General features: G+C 50.7%; 1 protein-coding gene across 1 annotated transcript in view; it reads left to right on the forward strand.

The window, feature by feature from the left end:
• UBAC2 (UBA domain containing 2) overlaps positions 1-18,866 on the forward strand; it is a 187,259-nt gene extending 168,393 nt beyond the window's left edge. The window contains exons 9-10 of the mRNA XM_023621774.2: positions 15,025-15,150; positions 16,869-18,866. Of these exons, the coding sequence (XP_023477542.1) occupies positions 15,025-15,150; positions 16,869-16,883 (141 nt within the window). The 3' untranslated portion in view covers positions 16,884-18,866. The remainder of the gene's footprint in view (positions 1-15,024; positions 15,151-16,868) is intronic.
• The last annotated feature ends 1,214 nt before the right edge of the window (positions 18,867-20,080 follow it).

Raw genomic sequence — 20,080 nt, forward strand, 5'->3', positions numbered from 1 at the left:
CACTAGAGACTTCTCCCCATGGTCTTCTCCCTTCTTCTTCTGTATCTTCAACTTCACTCTCTTCTCTGACTCCTTCCCTCCTGGATTTAAATCATAGTAATTTCTCTCTGGTTTTAAAAAAAACGATCCCATCCCCCACTCCCCACCTTCCCAACCCCCCTCTGATTCCCCCTTAGAGACAAATTTCTTGAAACAAGTTTAGACACTTGCTGTCCCTGTCCCCTCAGCCCCCTCTCTCTCCTCAGCCCACTGACATCTGGCTTCTGTCCCCATTGGCCAGTTTTTTGCCAAACACAAGGCCCCTCTTTAGACTTGTGGTCACTCCCTCCTCATTCCTGCATCTCCCTTGGCTTTTGTAACAGCAATCGTCCTGGTTTTCCTGCCTCTTTTCAGTCCCTCCTATGGGTTTCTCAGCTGCTTCCCTCCCCTGAATGTGGATGTCCTCGTGGTCCTTTCCTAGGCCTCTGTATTAATCATGCCTTTTTATTTTCTATATTCTGATTTGACATCTGGATACATGCTGACCCTGCAGGGACCACCCCTCACATGGTTAGCCAGTTCCTGAAGATAGTAAAAGACTTGCCCGTGAGTGTACTTTTCAAATGCAAACCAATCATCCCAGAAACTTTACCTTCAACCACCTCCTTTATCAGACTCTTACATTCCAGGCCACCGACCACCTGCCCTACTCACCCCAGGGCCAGGTGCCCCACCACAAGAGACAGACCCAGAGCATGCCGAGATGATTCAAACTAGCTAATCCTCTGCCTGCTTACCTGCAGTGCCTTTCCCATGGGAACCACAGTAAAGGATCCTGCCCACGTTTCCCCCTCACTTCTTCTGCCTCCTGAACAGTGCTGGTGCTTCGCCATGTGGCCCTGCAGGGTGTGACATGGCCCTTTCTCTTGGGCCGTGTAAGTAACAAACTAACTTTTCAATGGTAGGCATCTCCTGATGTTAACCTCGCCATACCTGAGTAAAAATAAAACCTACATTTTAAAACAGATTCCCTTAACTTTCCCTGGAAATATTGTCCACCTCATGCCTCCCAAATCTACACCCTCACCCTAAACATCTCTTCTGCTTCATATGTCCTGCTTTATATTGGACACCTCCACATGCCTGTCCCAGGTGCACACAAGCCCACCTTCTCCCACCCCCAAACTGTATCTTATCCCGTATCCCCTGTCTTAGGAATGACACCACCGTCAATCCGGTCATCCAGCCCAAAACATGGGAGCCCTCCCAGACAGTCGCCCTAAGCTCTTCTCCCATAGTCCATGATGTCCACTTCATACTTAACACATTGTATTGTCATTGCCTGGTTCCAGCTGTATGTGTCACCTGCTGGTCTACATGATCCATGAGGTTCAGGGGCCATGTCTCCATTCTCCCACTGTATCCTCAGAGCCTAGGATCATACTTGATAAATGTATGAATTAATGAAGAAGTGAATGTTGAAGAGGAGCACTGGCCCAGAGACAAAATTGTAAATTACAGGAGAGGCAGGGTATCCCCAGCCTGCCCTCTTCCGTCCCACTAAGCTGCCCCCTCTTGCGAGGGGAGCAGCCCTTTACACTTGGGGACCGAGCTAAGCAGTGTTTACTGGGACTGAGTTCTTGGCAATGTCCTACCTCAGTCAGTATTTAACACTTTACTCAGTATGTGCATCCTACCAAAGGGAAAAGTATCAGGCATTAGCAAACAAACAAACACACAGAGGCTCCTCACTTCCCTGGGACGGGCTACCTCCCACTACCTGTCCCATTGCTGAGCTACTAAAGCATGTGTTGGGGCTTCTTGGAATCAAAGAGTATGAGCACTGGAAGGTGGTGTAGGCCTTTGGCATTAAAAAATGACTTTCAAGATTTCAACAATTACAGGGGAACCAGGGCATCCATGTCATGAGGGATTTGTGTGGCCTGAGGTATGATGTGACCCACGCACCATAGGGTTGGTGTCCCCAAGCCTGGCTGCCCACGACCCTCACATGCCAGAGGAACTTCTTGGTCTCTTGCCTGTCCTGTACACCGTCACTTGGCGAAGTAAGAAAGAAAACTGTAGTGAAAGCTGGAAAGTGGTTAGCTTGTGGTGTGTGGCAATGCCAAGGAAGAGGTGATTCTCAGTGGAAATGTGCTTCTGGAGAAAGCCAAGAGCGCATAGGAACATTTGGGTATCTACGAACTTGATTTATGAAACTCTCTGTTCTTCCTCCTTAAAATGTCGAGTGATTAAAATTCTTGGAAGTCATCCCGAGCCTCTCCACCCAATGGTAGAATCCCCTGACACCTCTGTTGGTTGGGCACCATCTGTCCACCCCCAGGGCATGAGACTTGGGGTCCTCATTACAAAGCCCTAACTTACAAGGCTTCCCTGGCCTTATACCTTCCTCTGGACTGAGTTCCCACATGGAGGGTGGGGAGACCCTTCAAGGGGGTCACTCTGATGCTTCCATTTTGACATGGGGTCATTTTGATAGGACCTGAAAAGCAAACCATGACAGTTAAACTTTTTTTTTAACCAGCTAGTGTTTGAAACGGATCCCTCTTACTTTGTCCTCCGAACATCACCTTTGCGGGGTGCTTTGAGGCAGTGAGGGGGCTTGGAGCTGGGAGGGGTCCGGAATGGGATGAGACGCAGAGAAGAGTGTCTGGAAAGAGGGGTGTTCAGAAATGGATGGGTGTTATGGGTTGAGTTTTATCCCCCAAAAAGATGGGGTAAAGTCCTAACCCTCGGTACCTATGAATATGACCTTAATTGGAAATAGGGTCTTTGCAGGTGTTTTCAGTTAAGATGAAGCCATTAGGATGGGCCTAATCCAGGATGACCGGTGTCCTTAAAAAAAGAAGAAAATGCCATGTGAAGACGGAGACACATGGGGAGAACGCCATGTGAAGATGGAGGCAGAGATGGGGATGCTGCTCTACAAGGCACGGAATGCCAAAGATTGCCAGCAAACCACCAGACGCTGGGGAGACCTGGAACAGATTCTCCCTCACAGCCTCAGAAGCAGCCAGCCCTGCTGACACCTTGATCTTGGACTCTCAGCCTCCAGAACTGTGAGAGAAGACATTTCTGTTGTTTAAGCCACCCAGTTTATGGTACTTTGTTACAGCAGCCCCAGGAAACCAATACCATGGGCAAGAGAGATGCTGGCAAGAGGCTCCACGGAGGTCCACTGGTTCTCAAACTTGAGCACGCAACAGGATTACCCAGAGGGTTTGTTAAAACAGAGTGCTGAGCCCCTCCCCCAGAGCGCCTGGTTTGCAGGTCTGGGACAGGGCCCAAGAATGTGCATTTCTAACAGGTCTCCAGGTGGTGCTGGTGCTGCTGGTCCGGGGACCACACTTTGAGAACCACTGCCCTAGGGCTAGAGTGTGGCTGGGCATTGGGACCTTCTCATCCCAGCAATAATTAGATGTATATCCTACTGATAGAGGTTGTGCCAGCCCACTCAGAAAACTTCAGTGGCCACAGTCAGTTTTCATTTTAACTGTCTTCTTTAGTTTTAAATGATTTACACATGTGTTGATTCATGGAACCCACCCTCACTCCCACCCCTACCCCTACAATAACCCCTATTTGTCTGTAAAAATGCCCCTATTTTTACAGACAAGGAAAATGAGGCTCAAGTGTAGGTGTGAATCCTCTACAGGACACTTGTCCCTCCTAACTCCCTGAGCTCAGGATTCCACGCTCAGAGCTCAGCCTTGGAGCATCCGTGGCTAGTGGAGCCTCCAGGACTCAGCTTCCCGTCTTTGTAAATCACACCCGTCATCGCCTTGTCTGAAAACAAAGCCATCCCCATCCATCGGCCAAAGGCAAATCTCAGCTCAGCTCTCCCCCAACGCACTGCTGCCACTTGCTGCTGTCCTGTGGGATCTCGTGATCTCTATCCTCTTTCCTGATCCTGTTTTGTTCCCAAATTTCCTCTGGATATGACATCCTCTTTCTTGCCTCTGCATGCTCACAACAAACCTGCCCCAGCAGCTTTGGAGCCGAGAGGCCTGACTTGCAGAGTGACTGGTTATGAGAAACGCTTGAGGGGATGGCCGAGAAGGGCTTGTAACACCTGGAGGCAGGCCTCGCAGCCTTGCTTGCCTGGCCCTCTCCAAGGAGGGGGCCTCCTGGTTATGAAGGCAGCTCTGGTCGTCGCTCCTCATCACTCTGCTGGCTGTCCGGGCCCCCTCTTGCCGCCTCCAGGTCCTTTGATAACTGCTGGTTAGTGCACACAGGGTGGGAGTACGAGCTTTGACTTCAACCCCAGCCAGGTATGGACACAAACTGTGGGCACTGCGAGGTTTACTGAGAGAGGCCAACAGGGTGCAGGGGTGGATCTTTAGCTGAGTTCTGCCTCTTGAAGCCATAGGACCTCAAGAACACAGTTCCCAATTCTCTAAGCCTTTGACCCCTCCCCCTGCAGGAAAGAAGCACATCCACAGTGGGCACTGGCCTTCACAGCCCCAGGACCAACATTCAGTGCTGGAGCAGTCTGGCCACAGGGGCCCATGGCCACGTGTCTGTAAGTCTGAAGCTCAGTGTCCTCCTTGCCCGGAGCCCAGTGGAGCCAGAGATGGGGGCAGAATGGAGGAAGAGCGTGCCCAGAGCCCTGACATGAGTTCCCGAGGGCTTTTCATGGGATGCAACATACCAGACTGCATGAGAGAAATTATCCACATTGCCCGAACCAGTGGGAAGGGACTGAGCACTAACGCTCGTTACCGGTGGACTGCAAGCTGTGATGCCAGGGGCAGAGAGGAGGGGCCCGGCCACAGACAAGCCTCAGGAACTCACAGCCTGGGTGCCACATGAGACAATCTCCACTCAAGAGAGCACAGTGGGAAGCTCTGCTCAGAAGAGAATCAAGTGCCCAAACATAGTCAGAAATTGCAAGATACAAGAGGAGATCATCTGGAGCAGAAGGAGATCATTATGGGATAGTGACTGGAGACGACTTCACAGAGGACCCCATCCAACTTGAAGGTTATGGGGACAGAGCGAGGAACAGAGGGTGACCAGGGAGGGCCCTGGTGCTCTCGCACTTTCGCAGAGAGACGTACATTTTATTTTACAAAATGGAAAATTGCCCAAGTTGAAGTGCTGTCTATATTGCTTTCACCTCGAGAAGGTGCAATGGAAGGTTTGTTTTGACCTAATTAAACAACACTTACATGGATAAGCACTTTCTGACACTCACAAAACAAATGAAAAAATTGCACCTGCTTTTCTGACTTTTTTCCTTTCTCCAACGTTGCTCCCAGTTACACAAGGAATACAAGAATGCCTTCCCATCGCACCAGACTCAAACTTTCACACAAAAGTAAGCACCAAGTCCCTCACCTGTCACTCCCTCTCCCCGACCCCAGAGCCCTCCAGGTCAATAACTTGGTGCTCATCCTCCTGTGTTTTCTGACCTTTTCAGGAAAACCTGGCATTTTTGTAAATGTTAACACTAAGTTTTTAGAAACTTTGTTTTGGGGGGAGGGGTATTTTTGCTCTTTATAACATTTCGCCTCCCCAGATTTGAAACATAGACTGAATTGTTGATATAGTACTCAGCCAAGGATTCTTTTGGTCTTGTCTGCATTTATTGTGAAAATACTGCTTTCCCAGAAGAAATGGCACACGGACCCGTTAAGAGGCCGAGGAGCTCCAGCATTGTTAGGATACATTAGAAGTGGAGTCATCGTGAAGCTCATGGAATTCAAGCTTTAAGTCTCTAGCTTACCATCCAGGACTCTACATCTAATTTTTTTTTTTAAGATTTTATTTTTCCTTTTTCTCCCCAAAGCCCCCGGTACATAGTTGTGTATTATTTTTAATTGTGGGTCCTTCTAGTTGTGGCATGTGGGACGCCACCTCAGCGTGGCTTGATGAGCAGTGTGTAGGTCTGTGCCCAGGATCCGAACCTGCAAACCCTGGGCCTCCAAAGCGGAGTGTGTGAACTTCACCACCACACCACTGGGAAAGCCCCTTTGTCTTCTTTTTCTTAAAGAGCTCACCCCGAAATTGTATAAGCTTCAGGCCCCCAACCCTGGAGTGCTCCCTAGATCAATCTTAAAGCCAGTGGCCCATTAGACCTGATTCTCCTGGAAGGGCACAGAGCCACCGGTCTGGTTGACACTTTGTGTTTCTGAGGAAGCTTTTCCCAGGGAGGAGGAGGAGGAGGATGCTGATGCTCTGAATTTTAAAATGCCCAGGAGCCATTTCCTGTAACGTGCAGATGCAAAGAAGTAAATGATAGGGTCAATGCCACAGTTCATGTTCATGAGAGACACGGTGAGCTGAAGGGACAGTTTGAAAGCCCTCTGCTCGGGGCAGGAGGACGGGCGGAGCACCTCTCTCACCATGAACTGGATGACGTTGAGATGGTAGGGGCTGAAGCACACAACCACAGTGACCAGCACCACCAGAGTGAGCAGGCAGGCCCTCCGAGGATGCCCTTTCTGGCTTGTCAGAGGGTTGTCCCGGGCTGTCCTGCACAGCTTCAAGGTGATCTTCATGTAGCAAAATAGTATGATCCCCACTGGCCCACAGAAGCTTATAGCACAGGCCACTAGGACCATGAAGGGCAGCCAGGGGACCCCCTCAATGCTGACGTACTCCATGCAGCTCAGCTTGCCCGCAACAGGCTTGGTCATGGAGACCAAAAGCAGGGGTGCCGTCTGCAAAAATGCCAGGGCCCACACAGCCACACAGACCAGCCTTACTCGGCCGGCACTGCGGAGCCGGGGGCACTGCTGGGTGCGGACCACAGCCAGGTAACGATCCACGCTCACGCACGTCATGAGGTAGATGCCCCCATAGGTGTTCACATAGAATATGAACGCTGTCAGCCTGCAAAGCGCCTCACCAAAAGGCCAGCTGAAGTCCAGCGCATAATAGGTGATCTTTCCAGGCAGGGCCAGGGCGAACAGGAGGTCGGACACTGCCAGGTGGACCAAGTAGACACCTGTTGAGTTGATCTTCTTGTCCTTTTGACAGGCAAGGTAGAGGGCAAGGATGTTTCCCAGGGTGCTGAAGACCAAGAGGGCTGTGTAGAACAGAGAGAGTGTCACACTGGCCGCCCGGGGTGGGTGGTGAGGAAGGCAGAAGTTGGCATTGTAGGGGATGCTGTTTGGGTCAGCCATGCTGGAAGCCATGTCATAGAGGTCCTTGGGGAGATAAAAAATTTAAAATGTAATATGACTCTGTGGGGTTATGCCTCTTTATAGCAATAATTCATACTTTACTGAGGCAACACGCACGTGAAAAACATACCTCTTTAAGTAAACACGACATTGAAGCGTAACATACTGTTCCAGTTACTACTGCTGTGTAACAAATTGACCCCCAAAACTTAGCAACTTAAAACATACTTTCTTATGCTCGTGGTCAGGTTTTGAACAGGACACAGTGGGAATGGCTTTTCTCTGCTTCCCACTGTTGGGAGCCTCAGCTGGAAGAGTCAGCAGCTGGGGGGTTACTCAGTGACAGGGACTAGAACCATCTGGAGGTGACCACTCACATGTGTGGTGGTTGAGGCTGGCTTTTGGCTGGAGCCTCAGCAGGGGCTCCTCATGAGACTTGGGGTTCCTCACAGCATGGAGGCCTGTAGGTGATTAGATTTCTTACACAGCTGCTTCAGGCACCAAAAGGAAGTATCCCAGAAACTGGAGAGAAGCTCCGTGTATTAACCACGCCTTTCATTTTCTGCATTCTGATGCTTTGACATCTTGGGGCCTTGCTGACCCTGGAGGCACTGCCCCTCCCTGGGTTAGCCAGTTCCTTTGAGTGTACTTTCAAATGCAAACCAACCATTCCAGAGCCGCAGTCCAACCACTCCTTTATCAGGGCCTCACACTCTGGGCCACTGTCCACCTGCCCTAATCAGCCCAGAGCCAGATACCAGACAACTAGGGGCAGCCCGTATGCCCCAGAGCCCACTGAGATGATTCAAACTAGCCAATCCGAAGCCTGACTCCCCTGTCTCGGCTGTTTCTTCCCACAGAAACCACAATAAAGGCTCTTGCCCACATTTCTGCCCCTCTCCCTCTGTCTCCTGACCCACCCCAGTGCTTCCCCCTGTGGCCCTCTGTGGTGTGGTGTGCCCCCTCTTGGGCTCTGTGAGGAAGACACTCTCATTTTCAATGGCAGTCATCTCCTGATCTTGGCTTTGCTGAACCTCAGATTTTCTGTTAGTACATGCACTTCAAAGCACTGCCTCACCTTTCCTGACCCGGCCTTGGAAGTGTGGCAGCCTCACTTCCAGAGCCTCCTGTGGGTTACAAGCGAGTCATGAGCCCACCCAGAATGAAAAGAAGGGGACATAAATCCCACCTCACCATAGGAGGAACATCGAAGAACTCACAGCTATTTCAAAATCACAACACATTCGTGCAAAAATGTGCACAAATCATCAAAATACAGCTTGACGATTTTTAAACCATGAACATCTGTGTGATAAGCACCCAGATTAGGAAACACACCTCACCGGCCCCTTAGAAGCTCTCCTTTGCCCACTGCAACCTCTGCCTCCACTAAGGGTAACCACTATCCTAACTTATAAAATCACAACTCAGCTTTGGCTGCTTCTGCACTGCAAACCAATGAAATCGTGCACTATGTCTACGTATAATTTTGCACATATAGCTTCTCTGGCTCAACATTGGGAGACTCGCCCACACTGTCAGGTGTAGCATAGTTTGCTCATTCTCATTGCCGTACGGTATTCCATTGTACGAATGCGCCACCATCTATTTATCCACCCTGCTGTTGATGAACGTTTGTTTCCGGTTTGAGGATAGTCTATAAAGTTCTGCTCTGCATGCTCTTTCATATGTCTTTGGTGAAACAAACACACATTTTGCTGAGTGTGCAGCTAGCAGTGGAACTGGTGAGTCACAGGTTCTACACGTGTTTGGCTTTAGCAGGTCCTGGCAAACAGCTTGCTAAAGTAGCTGCTCTTAATACTCCCGACAGTGGATGAGAGTTCCCGTGGCTCCTCATCCTCACCAACATTTGGTGTTATCAGTCTTTTTCAGGTGAGCCATGTTGGTGGTTGCAGGGGTATCTTGTTGTGATTTTAATTGGCATTTCCCTGATGACCACCAACATTAAGCACCTTCTCACATGTTTATTGGCCCTTTAGATATCTTCTTTATCAAGTCCCTGTATAAATGTTTTGTCCTCTTTTCTATTCAGTTGTCTGTCAAAAATGTGTATGTGTTCCTGTTCCTATTACCAACCCATTTTTCCCAGTCTGCTGTATTAGCCTTGCCTTCATTTTACATCCCTCCATTTCTATCGTCTGCATTCTGATCATCCTTTAACTTTTAATTTCCTCACTGTGACAAGGAGAAATGCTGGAGTGGGTCTGCCCAATGCTCTCCAAACAGCGGTGGGGGCTGTGCGATTGTCCACATGGTGCACATGTAAACACTAAGGTGTACAGAGGGTGTGTGGTTTGCTCAAGGGTCACAGTAGCTCATAGAACCAGGACCAGAGATCCAGGTCGAGAATGCTGAACTTCTGCAGCCAGATGTTGACTTGAGGGCACCAGCTCTGTGAGCCCCTAAACCTCACTTGAGTCAGGACACAGCTGTCCCCTCCTTTACCAATTTGGGGCTGGCTGGTGAGAGACTGCTGTAGAATGTTCCTCGTTTCAACCTAGACAGAGAAAGCTCTGTCTAGTCTCTGCAGATGGAGAAGGGCCTCTATTCAAATGGAAAGTCAGTGAACAGTAGAGATGGGAGCACTGAAAAGCCCTTTCAACTTCAGGAGGATGGATGGATGGATAGAGATGATAGAAGATAGATGACAGATAGATGATTAGATAGACTCCCTAAAAAAAGAATTAAAAACATATTTTAAATTTTATCAAGAAATTCCCAAGTGCTATGCTAGCTACTCGTTATATTCAGAAGACAGAAAAGAATCGAGTCTTTACCGTCTGAAAGTTATGCTCTGGTCGAAAAGGTAAGGTAGGCAGGTGAAAAACTGCCAAATAGAGATGCCATTACGAGCACTCTTTATACTTGTCTTTCCACTCAGTTTGATGGGGTAAAATTTCAGTACAATAATAAACTTGTTGAAACCCACGCAATTCTCCTTCTGCTATTTTGTTTTATATTGTTCTTTCTATTTACAAATTAGACTCACACAAGAGGGTTTTTTTCCTAGTACTCCAAGCCCTTAAATACATAAAGAGGCATGTGGAATTGCCTTGGAATTGCACTGAAGGAGCCGCCTTGGCCAGGGTTTGAGGATAGAAATGGAAAGGTGCGTCTCACCTGTTCAGACCCTTAGTCCCTGAGCTGATTCCAGGGAAGGGCACGTCGAGGAGGACAAATGGGAGGAGCAGGAAGGCAGGGTCTTTGGAGCACTTTGCCCAGCTCAGGAGTTAAGGATGGACCCTCCAGGGAAAGGAACACCTCCCTTCACGCCTCCCCACCCAGGGCTCTGACCACAGTCCTTCTAGAAGCCCTTGGCTCTGATTCTCTGAGAAGAGAGATTCAGATCTGCTCAGAGCTGGAGAAAGTGCCCCAGCACGGCCTCCTGCCTGCCCTGGGGGAGTTGGCCTGAGGAAGCAGCTGCTCCTCCCCTCACACACTCACACACGCTCACACAGGCATCTGCACTCCCTCTCTCATGCTCACACACAGGGCACTCACACACTCACTCTCACATCTCACTCTTACTCTCTCACACACACTCACACCCCTGTGGAGGTGTGATCTGGGCACCCCAGGGATGGACAGGCCAATGCCGTGGCCCTGGGAATCGTATCCCCATTGAAATTGCTGCCCTTTGGAATAAGCCCTTCCAGGGAAGAAAAGCTCCAATGCTCTCCCAGGAGTCTTGCCAGCTCTGAATGGATTGGGAAGGCTCTTCTTCCTCATCGCTCCTTCCCTGAACAATTCGGCCCTCAGGTGGAGGCTGTGGGGAGGGGGCTTCTGTGCACCCCGATGTGTGTAGGAGCCTGAGCAGACCAAGAAGAGCCGTCCCAAGAGGCCAGTTTAGCTCAGGAGGATCTCAGCCACAGGTCAACTCACCTTCTAGAATCAACTTCTCCAGTCACAGAGTGGCTGCTTGACGCCTGTTTGAAAATCGTGTGTCTCTTTCCCTGTTTGTTGAGGATTCACAGGGCAAAGGGATGGGACTGGCTCCTAAGGAGACCTCAACCCTTGGCAGTTGCCCCCGTTCCTGGTTTTCCGGGGCCTCTCCCCATCACAGCAACACTGGGGTCTCAGGGCTCACTTTGCAGCCCTCTTGCTTCCTCAGCCGAGGGTGCCTGGGTCCCCCCCTTTGCTGCCTGGCACAGTACAACCCCTCGGGCCCCGCTGACTGCCGCCTCCTCTTCGAAACCCCAGCCTCTGCAGAATTCACGTGCCCTCCCCCCTCGGTGCTTGCGGAGCATCTGAGGACAGCTCTCAGGTGCGCTTCCCACGGTGACTCACACCCCTCGGTTGTACCTCTGCAGCTTCAGTGATCGCGGCCCACAGGCCTCTCATGGTCTTTTTCCTTTTTTGGTATCTTGGCTCAAAATGAGTGCTCTGGACATTGGGTCCTGCTGGAAGCCCCATGGTCCCCCTTCCCAGGGACACCCAAAGACAAGTCACTTCCACGCCCCGAGGAGGGACGGGCAGGTGCTGTCACAGCTGTGAGTCTCAGGAGGTCAGATGAAAATAGGAGCCATCCAGAGAGGGACATGCTCTCGAGCCCTAACCTGGGCAGCCTGTGCCCCCTGCTGCTGGTTGATCCCATCCCCTGGCTTATAGATGTGAGTGTGAACCTCAGCGTGAATGCCTTCCCCCACAAGTGGGCACAACTGCCCAGCGCTGGAACCGGTCGGTGGGGTTTGTGCTCTGTGGGCCCTGGACCATACCTGCCCGAAGGTGCTCCTCAGCCCCCCTCTGCACCCCTCATCCCCAGCCCACAGGTTCTCCCCAACAAGCACAAGCATCCTAGTCCCCCACCCCATCCCGTCTGCTCTTAGGGAATGACCCAGTAGTGGTTTTTATGCTGTAATACAAAGTTAGCACTGCATCGCGCCTCACACGTGTATTTGCCTTTTGAGACTCGCAGAGCTGTGACTGTGGAGGGCAAGGTGTGCTCCTATTAAGGAATTATCCCTTAGTGCAACCCTGCAGGGAAGAATTATCAAAAGGGCTTCCAGAGCGTTCTAAAAGTTATGGCCCAGGGTCTGACCAGTGAAGGCAACTTGGTCCCATCAGCAGGTTTTGCTCAGTGACATGAGGCTGACGCTAGCCTTCCATCCTTCCAGCCTGTCCTGTCCTTCTGCCTGGACAAAGATGGCAGAGGCCCTGGCTGATGAGCTGGGGTCGGGTAGGGACGCTCTCCCCACTGACAATAGAAGCAGAAAGAGGGTAGGTGACGAGCAGCTAGAATCTGAGCCTTCCTCTCGGAGCCCCAGCACCTTTCTCCTGCCCTGAGGAGGCTCACCTCTGGTCGACTTACCTTGCTCCCCAAGGACGATGCACGGGGAGCCCAGCAGAGCCTTGGCCAGTGGTCAGCTGCCTTCCTAGGTGGCCCCAGAGCATCGAAGGTGCCCTGTGCGCTCACCCCTCTGCAGGAATTGAATGAGTTCACCGCATAGACTCCACACTCTTCCTCCTGTCACCCACCCCTGCTGAAAAAAAAGAAAGAAAAAAGCAAAAAGCCCAGGGTATCAGGTATGGTGATCTCCTTGCTACAGGACGTGCATGCTCAGCCACAGCCTCCCCACCGGGCCTGTCCCCCACAGTGCCCCAGAAGGAGGGAGGGATGGGAAGTTGCTCTGGGAACAAATTTCCTTTCTGTTCCATTTCTGTGCCCCCCACAGGCTGAGATTTAGACCATAGATGTGACTATCAAGCCACCAGTGTCAGGAATTCAAAAGCAGCCACCATTCTCCCCCTCTAAGCTGGGAGTAATGAGCAGGTAAAGCAAGAAGTGCCATCAGGGGACCCTGACAAGCTCAGCCTCCGCCGTGCAGGAAAGTGGAGGGGAGCCGCGGCCTGGCCAGGGTTTCCCAGGATTTCCTGTGATCCAGGCAGGGCGCTTTGACACAGCATTCCCGAGGGCGGCGCCCAGCAGAGGCTGGACAGGCTGGGTGGCAAATTAAACCCGGTGTTCCCTCACAGGGCACGGCGTAGGGGAGGCCGAGACTGGTCACTGCTCCTTTCGTCCTCTCATTTCCCAGAGGATGGTTTTCCCTACTACACTGCTGGCTAATAAATGATGCATCACACCCTGCATCCTTTGATTACAGCTGTGCCTCACTCCTAAGTTGTTGTCATCAGAACATGTGTGTCATTCTCTTTGAGCGCCGAGGGAAGGCCCCTTCAGTCGGCAGCTGCTCTCTAGCCTGGCCTGAAACATTCCCTCCCAGACCCCTGTGTCTCGGGCATGACATCCACGTGCCTAGGTGTCCCCCAGTCTAGACTGTGGATCAACACACTCCCCTAACTGGCCTCCCACTGATGACGGCCAGGGGACCTGATTTTTCCCTTGTGTAGACTGGGTCCTAAAAGATGTCCCCCAAAGCTCCTGGCCCATTGGAGAGACGTTTCATAAAGAAGCCCTCTCTCACCAGAAACTCCCTCCCACCACCCCCAGAAGGAATAGCTGATGCAGTTTCCAGGGGCGCCCAACCTTAACGGATCGCAAACCCCAGGAGAACCTTCCTCTACGTCCTCGAGACATTTAGGATTCTCCTATTAAAAGGAGAGACCTTGGGGCTGGCCCCGTGGCTGAGTGGTTAAGTTCACGCGCTCCGCTGCAGGCGGCCCAGTGTTTCGTTGGTTCGAATCCTGGGCGCGGACATGGCACTGCTCATCAAACCACGCTGAGGCAGCGTCCCACATGCCACAACTAGCAGGACGCACAACGAAGAATATACAACTATGTACCGGGGGGCTTTGGGGAGAAAAAGGAAAAAATAAAATCTTTAAAAAAAAAAAAGGAGAGACCTGGAAGGCCTAAGAAGGGCCAAAAATTATAGAATGCCCCCACCTTGTGTTTATTCATGATTTGTTCAACAAGCGTTTCCTGAGAGCCAGCGTGGAGCCAGGCACAGCTCCATCAATGCGTGTGTGCACAGCGGAAGAAAACACTTCCCTCCACCCTCCTGGTTCAGTGGCTGGGGCTCTGCCACCTAAACGGACAGAGGACAGACGAACAGGAGAAAAGGCATGCACACTTACGTGATGGTAATAATTTTACGTGGCAGCAGACTTCATAGAAAAGAAGTGAGGACCCAAAGGAGTGGATAGGCCGAGCAGTTTATATAGCATTTTAACAACAAGCCATAAATGGCGGAGACTCAACAAGACAGAGGAAAAGGGAGGACATAAATATATGGGAAAACTAAGGGAAGACAAGGGCTGATGAGTGGGGTCTGTCACACAGGTTCCTCTCTGTCGGCTCCGGGCTAGAGGCTAGAGTCCTCCCAGACAACTGCAAGTTGTTCGCTCCCTGCAGGGAGAGTGAAACACCTTCACAAATGGAGGTTTATGTCCTGCTTCTAACCGAATGGAGGAGAGCAGAGAGATTTTTTTCTTCTGTTATTTCTTAATTGCTTTCAGATCAAAATAATGCTTATACCAAAGTGGCATGTCTGAGTGGCATATTCTGGTCCCCTTCAAGTGCACACGTGACTGGAAAACGCATGGAGGGCCCTCGCCGGGTTCACTCAAACATGTGGGTGGGTCTCTTCACATGTGTTTGGGCTGGAATCTGGCAGACCCCTTACGAGGCGATCACTGTCCTGCCCGTTTATCACCTGGTATACATGTGAGCAGCAGCCCCACTGGCCACTCCTTTCTGTCCACCGTCCCGTGCTTGTCGCCTGTGTGTGCACTGCATCTCACACTGTCTTGGGCTGTTTTGTTTCAACCAGCTGATGAGTTCCACAGGGTAGATGCTGCAGTGGGCTCTTAGCTAAAAGGGCCACTAGCGGGAAGGCACGGAGCTTCGTCTAGTCCGTGAGGGCCGGAAGCCTGTGCACCCGGTGGGCAAACATCCCATCTCTCCTCTCACTAGGCCCTCACTGCCCTGTGGCGCTTCAGGGAGGGGAGCGCAGCCAGCCCCAGAGGTACCAAGTGGACCTGTGACTTTGTCCCTGATGGAAATCATGGATCTTTTCCTAGCCTGTCACAGGTGATTCAGGTACCGTGAAATATAATTTATGCTCTTCACTACTTTGAAATTACAGCTGTTATGAGTTAATAAAAAATCATATGTAGCATTCTACCAAAAATCTGTTTTTTAACACTTTGATCACTGTATTTTATTTGAGAGCTTTTTTGTAATGTTTTGTATGTTACTTTATGCATTTAAAAACTTTACTCTGACGAGGATCCTTAGGCTTCATCTGAGGGGTCCACGTCACAGGAAAAGGTGGCCCTGAATAGAGCCTGCTCACCGGGGCCCAGCAAACCAACGGCAATAACAGTAACAATAATGGCGGCCTTAACTGAGGACCTACTCTGTGTCAGGCACTCTTACCTCCATTTACTTATACTTCACTTCACCCACAAAGAGGCATGATTGTCCCCATTTTATAGATGAGGAAAATGAGGCTCAGAGAAGTTAGATGATTTGTCTAGGGCCACACAGCCAATTGCATCAGAGGTCCAGGTGCTTCTGATGGGTTCAATTACAGGGAGTTTGCAGCTGGGGCTGGAGGTAGGGAGGTGGCCGAGGAACAAAGTCTTCCAGATCTGAAGGACGCGAAGACTCGGTGCTGCTGTTCTGGGCCCGGTGGAGCCCCTGCAGCTGCAGCTGGTGATGTCTGAGCTCGGCAGCCACCCTGCACGTTACCTTTGAAGCAGCCTCACCGGGCAGTATTTCTGACGCAATCTGGGCCTGGCCAGGGAAAGCAAGGATGACGTCCCTATCTCATCTCTGTGGTTTGTACGTCTGTGTTCCAGGGGCGTCTTCAGCCCCAGGCATGCGCAGAGCAGCATGGTGTGGTTTGGTTCAGGGTACAGCCAACGTCTGGGGCTCTGTAAAGCCAACGCCTTTCTTTCCTTTTTTTTAAAGTGATGAGGAGGAAAAGAATTGGTGGGTGCAGACATTTTTAATCCATTTAATCATTGATACTTAAATAACATATTTACTCACTGGTCCATAGCGAATGCCCACATTTCCTGAACTTCCAGAACTAGCTAGGGAGACGAAATCCTCCCTCTTGGGAAAGTGGACAGACAAACAGACAGGCGAGACCTCTGGAGAGACAGATGCCGTGGAGAGAGTGAGTTGAGGGCACTAAGGGAACACCTGGGAGAGGCTGCTCCGGGTCCTGAGCAGTCGGGGAGGTTTTCCAGAGATGAAGGATGAGGATGAGAAAGAATTTGCCAAACATCTCCTGCCACAGAGGCAGGGAAGAAAGAAAGAGCTGTGCCCGGCATCTGTGGGTCACTTTCACCCGTGCTTCCTGGGCCCACACAAGCCGCGTGGCTCTCCTACCTCCAAGAGGGCCGGGAGGTGGAATCCTGCCCAGGGCTGGGGAGGAACACCGGGAAACCAAAGATGACCACACCGCTGACCATGTCTGTCCCTCCAGCCCGGGACTCAAGTGTTGGCTGTCTGCCGGCCACTGCCTGGGTACCCTGGGATCAGACCCACGTGTTCAACCCTCAGACCCACTCCACCTCCTGGATTGGCCCGTCTCCACAAAGCACACTGCCAAGGCCATCCTGCATGCCTCACTCGCTTTCCCTCAACGTGCCATCCATCCCCAAGTCTCCACAACACGCCCCAGGCAGTTTCTATAGTCCAGGCCTCGCCGTCTCTCTCCGGGGAGACACCGCAGCTGCCTGTTTCCCAGTCTGGGCTCTCAACCTTGACTCTCCACTCACTCTGCCCTCTTCATCCCATTGCAGGACTGGGTCTGCTAAAGTGCACAGTGGCTCTACTCTTCTCCAGGACACGGTCCTAATTCCATGACCTGGTCTTTGCTACTCTGTCTGCCTGGAGTGCATTTTCCTCTCCGTCGCATCCTGGTCAACTCTGCTTAACTCATCCCCCCTCAAGACAGGTCTGGCACCATCTCCTCCAGGCAGTCCACCTTGACTGCCTCCACCCCCCACCTAATGTAGATGCTCTTCTTCTGACCTCCCACTCCACCCTACGCGTCTGTATATTAGTACACTATAAGTGAGTACCTCTCTTGGATTGTGAGCTGTTGCAGGAAGTGACAGCTCTCATGCATCTCAGTCTCTCTAGGGCCTGGCCCAAAAGAGGTGCTTGGGAAACGATCACTGAACACGGGAGCAGTGATCAGGTACTGCTGTCCCGAAGCAGCCTACCACAGCTCTCATTGGCTCGTCTTCCCACCTCATCAAAGCCTTCTTCCTGCAAGGATTCATTGAGCATCTGCTTTGTTCCCTGCGCCAGCCACGGAGGCAGGGATGCAGCACAGTCCAAGACACACCCACCCGCACAGGAGCTTTTAGTTTGTGTGGGAAGTGGAGATACCCGCAGGTCACTGAGAGGCAGGTGGTGCTGGACACAGGCGTGAGAAGCCATCCCTTCTGTCTTCCCTTGGTCTCATGGAGTCACCAGATAGAGGAACCCGATAAAGCCTCCTGTCCAATCCTCCCACACTGCAGGATGAGGAAGCAAGGCCAGAGAGGTGAAGTGAGTCATCCTCAGTCACACAGGTAGCTACGGGCGGCACTGACGTCTAGAGCAGCCTACGGCCTCCCCAGCAAACACTCTTCAAGAGCAAGGTGTGCGTGTCGCCCACTGCACACAGCGCCCCGAGGATGCAAGTGGCCCTTGGTTACCCAGAACCAAGTGGATTTTCTCTTCCCTCTTCTTCAAGACTGGACTCTTTCTTCAAGAGGAAGTTGCAATTTAATTGAATTCTTTCTCCTTTCTCTCTTTCAGTCAATGATGTTATTTAAGCACCTTTCATGCATATGGCACGATGCGGGGCACAGTGGATGATCCAAGAGAAAACCTACCCTTGCTTCAGGCTGTGGGGACAAAGCCCACATGCCTGCACGTTAACCGAGAATGCAAGGGAAATGCCAAATGGGTGGTTCAGGCAACGAAGATCCTTCACAAAAATTTCACAAGAAAATGCCCCCAGGAGAGATTTAGTCAGAAAAACAATTCCTGGGGAGATCCCTGGGCTCCCCCAAGCCCCATCCTGATCATCCCCGAGCTGGGACCCTCCTGTGCAGTCTGACTTCACTGATGAGCCTATAGCTGAAAAACCGCAGAACCAACTAAACGAGGCAACACTGCAGTGGCTGCATTAGACCCACACTCTTCCAGCAGGCTGGGGATGCCGTCCTTCCCTGGGCCTGTGCCGCCTGCCTCCGTCACCAAGAGCCCACGTGGGGGCGGGATGAACCATGCATTCTTCCTGCTGAGGCTTTCCTCTTGCAGAGGTTGAACCCAAAAGGGGTCTCTCCTGAACCCTTCGTTGTCTTTCTTAGCAAGCTTTTTAATATAACATACTTACGTGATATAACCTGCCTACAGAAAAGGGCACAAACCATAGACTCGACAAATTTTCATAAAGTAAACACGCCCGTGCACTATCACCCAGAACGTTCTAGGGACCCAGAAGCCCCCTCCAGTCACTGCCTCCCCAGGTTAGCACTATGCCCTAGAGCAGTTTTGCCTGGTTTTGAACTTTATATAAATGGAAACACACAGTCTGGGCTTTCAGCTCTGGCTTCTTTTGCTCGACGCTGTTTTGGTGTGACTCACTATGCCGTTAATAGTTGTAGCTCGTTCACTCCCGTTGCTGTCCATATTCCTCTGTGATGTGCCAGAACTTATTCATTCATTTCCCTCTTGCTGAACATCTGAGTTGTATGCAGTCTAGGCTATGATAAAAGCGCTGCTGGGAACATTTCTGAACACGTCTCTGGTGAACATGTGTGCTCATTTCCACTGGGATTTGCCCAGGGCAGGACTGCTGGGCCTCAGGGTGGGATGTGTTCAGCTTTAGGCTCTACCATCCTTAGCTGATATTTAAAAGAGAAAAAGATGGGGGCCAGCCCGGTGGCGCAGGGTTAAGTGCACACGTTCCGCTTCGGCCACTCGGGGTTCACCGGTCCCAATCCCGGGTGCAGACATGGCACCACTTGACAAGCCATGCTGTGGTAGGCGTCCCACGTATAAAGCAGAGGAAGATGGGCATGGATGTTAGCTCAGGGCCAGTCTTCCTCAGCAAAAAGAGGAGGATTGGCATCAGATGTTAGCTCAGGGCTGATCTTCCTCAAAAAAAATGTAAAAATAAAAAAAAGAGAAAAAAGAGAGCAAAGGAGAAAAAGTATTTAATTCTCTGAGAAGAATTTTAACTTAAGTTTTTATCAAAGAGGAATTTTTCCTCTGTGATCGCACAAGTAGATTTAAAAAATAATAATTGGAGGAGAATTTAGATATTGGATAGTCTAGTATTTTTCAACCATTGGGTTGAAATCCAAAGTGGGCTTTAAAACAATTTTTTTATTATGATAAAATATACCTAACATAAAATTTCCCGTTTTAACTATTTATAGTGGGTTTTGAAATCATTTTAGTGGGCCATGATCAGAATTTTTAAAAAATGAAATAGAATATAAATGAAACGAAACAGAAAAGAAAATGCATCATAGCACAAATACTATTTTGTGGAACTTTTGTTACAGTTGTGTGTGCTCTGGGTCAAAAAAGTTTGTAAAACATGGTTCTAGTTCAACTCTTAACTTGCAGAGTAGAAAATATACCGAGAGTGAGTGATGCTTCCAAACACTGCTTGAACTATACCATGACATCCTGGCTTCCGATTCAGCATGATTTCCAGCTCCCATCTCGCCATCTTTGCTGCTGATCTGTTCAAACTTATGGATTAGATGGGACCGTACCTTCGCGGCCCCACATGTTATTGGTGAGAAAGGATCTCATGTCCCCTGCTCGTTGAGTTGGCCCCAGTAGGCTGCAGAAGGAGCCAGGACCCAACAACCAGCACCTTCTGAAACTATTAAACCCGGGGCGACCCATTTGACCTTGTTTGCTTTAGGGTCAACCAGGAATAGTACAAACCTAGAAACTTAAAAGAAGAGTGGGGAAAGGACCTGTGGTTTGACATTTT

Source organism: Equus caballus, chromosome 17, assembly GCF_041296265.1.
Source record: "Equus caballus isolate H_3958 breed thoroughbred chromosome 17, TB-T2T, whole genome shotgun sequence".
Lineage (NCBI taxonomy): Eukaryota > Metazoa > Chordata > Mammalia > Perissodactyla > Equidae > Equus > Equus caballus.